This window comes from Sinocyclocheilus grahami, unplaced genomic scaffold, assembly GCF_001515645.1.
Source record: "Sinocyclocheilus grahami isolate Dianchi unplaced genomic scaffold, SAMN03320097.WGS_v1.1 scaffold1369.1, whole genome shotgun sequence".
NCBI classification, from domain to species: Eukaryota; Metazoa; Chordata; class Actinopteri; order Cypriniformes; family Cyprinidae; genus Sinocyclocheilus; species Sinocyclocheilus grahami.
In genome coordinates, this window is record NW_015506548.1 from 19,566 (window position 1) to 25,158 (window position 5,593).

The 5,593-nt window shown below is 37.5% G+C and overlaps 1 protein-coding gene across 1 annotated transcript in view; it reads right to left on the bottom strand.

Annotated features, from left to right (window-relative positions):
- LOC107569664 (hippocampus abundant transcript 1 protein-like) overlaps positions 1–5,593 on the bottom strand; it is a 15,799-nt gene that overhangs the window by 6,827 nt on the left and 3,379 nt on the right. Inside the window, exons 5-6 of the mRNA XM_016255792.1 lie at positions 4,408–4,522; positions 3,199–3,417 (exon numbers count right to left, since the gene is read on the bottom strand). Of these exons, the coding sequence (XP_016111278.1) occupies positions 3,199–3,417; positions 4,408–4,522 (334 nt within the window). The remainder of the gene's footprint in view (positions 1–3,198; positions 3,418–4,407; positions 4,523–5,593) is intronic.

The window sequence follows — 5,593 nt, forward strand, 5'->3', positions numbered from 1 at the left end:
AGACACAGACATACACACAGACTCACACACACAGACAAACACACACACACACACACAGAGACACAGACAAACACAGACATACACAGACATACACACAGACACACACACAGAGACACACACAGACAGACGCGCACACACACACACACACACAGAAACCACGAGTTTCACATCAACTGACAGAATATTAACAGCAATATCTGGAAACTCAAAACACATTCTGCATTATTTGTCATGAGAGGTGGATTTCTACAATGGATCAATCAGAGACTCTTTCATAAAGGTGAGCTTCAAAACTAGTGATGCAGTGACATTTTGGTAACCAAAGGTTTACAGCAACAAAAAAAAATCAGCAAAAATATAAATAAAATAAAGAGGCATGAAATCAAAAGAAACGTTCAATTGGCGCTTCACCAATGACACATTTTGATGCATTATCAGTGTCTATTTCTTGCACACAATGTGGATAAATTACAATAGGTGAACAAACTGAGTCGCATCTTACTGATATTGATTCTTAAATCTCAAGATCAACCTTTCACTCTATTTTCAATTAAACAAAACGTCACTAAACATTATTTATAGCTCCTGCCATCTAATAACTGCAATAAGCTTTGTGCTTTATTACTTTGTAAGTCTAAGATTTCAAATCCTGTCAGTTTGATCACTAAATTCAATCATTTTGTGTCTCTTTAATGTGTGCTGACAGATCCCCGATCATCTCTGCCTCTTTATTACTAGTTGCAGCAGCAAATAAACATGAATGAACATCAGAAGCCATCAATCAGTGTTTCAAAAGCAGAACGACATCAATAAATCAGCTTTTGATCAATAATGTCGCATTTACTATAGAAAAGACATTCAATGACCATAAACTTGACAGGGAAAAAAAATCACTATAGACAGGAGCATTTCGATAAATATATGCACTATATTACATATTTTTAAATAACCTGTGATAGTAGTCTTTAGTTTAATTGTTTGCATTTCAACAACTAAATGGAGTAGATCCATCATTATATCATTTAAAAATATATATAAACTACATTTTGTGCAATTTAAATGTTTGTATACATCTGAGTGTTGATAATTAAATGCATTTGATTAATTAATTGATTATAAAATAAAATTTATTTTCAATTTTCAGAATAAAAGAAAACTATTTTGATTTTGGTGTACAACATTAAAGGGTCAGTTCACCCAAAAATGAAAATTAGCCCATGTTTTACTCACCCTCGAGGCATCTTAGGTGTATATGACTTTCTTCTTTCAGACGAATCCAATCGGAGTTATATAAAAAAATGGTTCTTGCTCTTCCAAAGCTTTATAATGGCAGTGGGTGGGTGTTTATTTATTTTTGAACAGTCCAAAGGTAGTAGAATAACTATGGAACGTCGGAACGACAGATGGTGGAAGTGAGAGAAAAGTGTTTATAACATTTTAAATATGGATATTTTTCTTACAAAAACGCATCGATTCGCCACAGGAGGCATTTATTCACCCCCCGGAGCCGTGAGAGACACTTTTTATTATAAATTGATGCGCTTTATTTGACTACACTGAAAAAATGTGAAATGTGAAATGTTTGTATCTTGTGTTCTAGTATAAATATCTAAACATTCTTGATCAAGATGCATTTACTGTACGAGTGAAATGAGTTAAGATATTATATCTTGTTTTCTATAAATAAATAAATAAATAAATAAAAGGTAGTGCTGGGCAGTATACCGGTTCATACCGAATACCGGTGTTTATTTTTGTTATGATAAGAATTTTGAAAATACTGCAATACCGGTGTATGTCGCTTAAACAACGTTGGGAACGCGGCACTGTTTGAAAGGGGTCCATTTTCACTGCTGCACTGTGGTGAGGGAACAGCTGTATGTGTTACTAAGCGTGAAAGTTCAGAAACTGAAGCTGTAGAACTAATAGAACGTGATGACACAGAAGAACTCATCCACAATATCCACACTGACCTCCACAAATATCCAGCGCCCCTGACATCAGCTCCCGCGTCTCACACACACGAGCGCGACTTTAGCACTAGATTTAGCAACTTTCAGACCCTTTTAGCGGCTTTCTTCCAGAGAATATTCATACTGACAAACCTAGCGACTTCTCTGGATAAAGCTTAGCTATGGTTCAGTTGGAGGATTTCTCCAGTGCTGTCCCGCGAGCGCGAGGTCTGGCTTTCCCGGAGAAGTGTCGCCTCTCTCGGCGTCTGTTCTGTGCAGTGAGCGGCAGAGAAGCACCGCAGCCGACTCCTCAATAAATGAGTACAAAACAGCGTTTCCTAGCACCTGTCGCTTACTGATTGTTTGGAATTATAAATATGAGCGTAGTTCGTCTGTTAATATCACATGCACTTTTTTGTTCGTAGTTTTTTTAGTTTGTTACTCAGACGCAGGCAGTGCGCTGCACGAGACAAAAGAGTAATCTAGCCAAAACCACCGCATAGCCGCTCTTTAGTGTAGATGCATGCTGATTTTATCAGACGATGCCGTGATTATAAATGAGAGAGACTCCTGGTGAACATGTATTAAAAGGGGTCGTGTTTAGTCACTATTGAGTGCGGTATTTTTGGACAATATTCACTCATCATGACAGTAAAATAGAGCATTCGAAGTCAATACACTGCAGTATTTCCTCTCAATCAGTAGAAAATATGGTTAACACCTGGTCATGCATGAAAAAAAAATACCGTCTTGTACCGTGAAACCGGTATAATTTTGAAAAATACCGTGATATACATTTTTGGTCATACCGCCCAGCACTAATATTAGGGGTGTAACGGTTCACAAAATTCATGGTTTGGTTCGATACGACACAGTCCATCGCAATGTTGGAAATATTTCAGTTTTAAACCATGAAGGCGAGCCAGTGGATATCACACAAGCACGCGTTTGCGCAAGAGTTATGCCGGTGAACGTCTTAATCTCAGTCAATTCACTATATGCAGAAAGTGAAACTAAAAACAGAATGACGGAGCTTTCGGCATCTGACGGCGCATATTCTCTCAGAGACGACGAGACGAATCTACTTCACCATATGCTGATAACGATATAGCTGTCTAAAACATGGGCTAATTTTCATTTTTTGGGTGAACTAACCCTTTAACATTGGTGCATCACTAGTCAATAGTATCCCTCAATAACTAGTATTCAAGACAGAGTCTATAAAACCACAAAATATGAAACTCACAGCGAAAGGATCGGCCTGCTCCCAGGAGATAGGCAAACCCCAGGACGACAGTCTCATTTTGTCCGGCAGGGACTCGGGCACCACCAGCAGAACGAACAGAATATCAGCCACAGCGATGATGGTGGCCAGAAGAACCACCAGACTGTCTCCGTAGTGCAGGGACAGGAACGCTCCTATAGCCGGACTCGTCACTAAACTCGCCGCAAACGTCGCAGAAACCTGAAACCCAAGACCAACAGGCAATGTGTCCAATGATGCATTATCAGCGTCTATTTCTTGCACACAATGTGGATAAATTACACACTGCAAAAAAAGATTCTCTTGCTTAGTGTTAGTGTCTTGTGTTCTAGTATAAATATCTAAACATTCTTGAATCAAGATGCATTTACTGTACGAGTGAAATGATTTAAAATATATTTTCTACAAAAAAAAAAAAATCTACATTTTGTTAGTTTTTGTTTAAAACAAGCAAAGATATCTGCTAATGGGGTAAGAAAAATAATCTTGTTTAGCCTTTGAATTAAGATTATTTTTCTTACCCCATTGGCAGATATTTTTGCTTGTTTTAAGCAAAAACTAACAGTTTTCTGCTAAACCGTGGGGGGTCACAGCAACCAAAGAGCAACAGAAAATTACAGATTTTCTATTTAAAAAACAACAAAAAAACTATTTTTGAGAAGCTGAATTTTACATTAAATGGAGTATTTGAACATATTTTTCCACTGCTTTGCAGATTGTAAGTTAAATGATTCATTTTGAATACCTAATTGTATCATTAAAACCAAAACATATTGACATTTGACAGCTTTCATTATATTGCTGATACAAAATGTGAAAAATGTGAAATTTTCATTCTTATTTTGTGAAAAAAAAGGGTAAATGATGGAAGTTTTTAGTGATTTTTTTTAACTCAGCATCATCAAATTGGGTAATATTAGGCCTTTTTGCATATAAAATGTTATATATTATAGCTGGAATCGTATGAGATCTCTGGATTTATAATATTAACATCTGATGAATGATATAATCATAATATATACAAAATACATTTTAATAAATGCAGCAATCTATATCTATCTATCTATCTATACACAAACACAAATAGAAAATGTAAGCTATCCATCACCAAATAAACAGTCATTTAGGTACAAAGTCACAAGGAAAATTAACTCTAAAAATGTGTCATATGAGGATGACAGGTCTTCTTACCAGTCCATATGCTGTGCTTCTTTCATGCTCTTCTGTAATATCAGCCACATACGCAAATATGACAGAGAACGTAACAGCGAAAAGTCCAGACAAGGACATCAGAGCAAAAAAACACCTGATGAAGAGAGACAGAAACACACAAACACATCACTTTAATGCTTGAGCTGTCCTAAATCAATCAAGGCCAAATATTTTACCAACAGAAACATTTATAGGTCCACAAAAACAAACAGTCTCATCATAAAATCAATGCAGTCCACTTTAAAGGAACAGTTCACACAAAAATGAAAATTTGCAGAAAATCGTAGTTTCCGGGCTAAAATACGAGTCTATAATCCATAATAACTCTTCCTCCAGTGAAAAAGTGTTCTGGTGTGAATCAGGAGAGAAATCTGCACAGATCAAGCAGCGTTTAAACAGCTCTAAACACATATGTGGCTGGATTTTGATGTGAGAGACAACAGCAGATGCACTTTTTCACTGGAGGAAGAGTTATTATGGATTATAGACTCTATGGTATTTGAGTTAAAAACGTCTTAATGCTGGATGTGTTTCAGTTTTTGTCTTCTCCAGATGTTAACTGATGGACTGGAGTGCTGTGGATTATTGTGATGTTTTTATCAGCTGTTTGGACTCTCATTCTGACGGCACCCATTCACTGCAGAGCATCCATTCCTGAGACACTGATGCAATGCTACATTTCTCCAAACCTGATGAAGAAACACACTCATCCTCATCTCGGATGATCCTGAGGGTGAACACATTTTCATTTTTGGCTGAACTGTTGCTTTAATGCATTACAGAGGGATTTGTCTCTCATGCAGAATGAGCTGCAGTGACTTTTAAACACGGCTGAAGAGCTTTAGTCACTTGAGAGTCATGTGATGCCACACACACACTCTCACACACACACTCTCTCACACTCTCACACACACACACTCTCACACACACTCACTCTCTCACACATACACTCACACACTCACACACTCACTCACACACTCACTCACACTCTCACACACTCTCTCACTCACACACTCACACACTCTCTCACACACTTTCACACTCACACACTTACACACTCACTCACACACTCTCTCACACAAACACTCTCACACTCACTCTCTCACTCACACACTCACACACTCACTCACACTCACTCACACACTCACTCACACTCTCACTCACA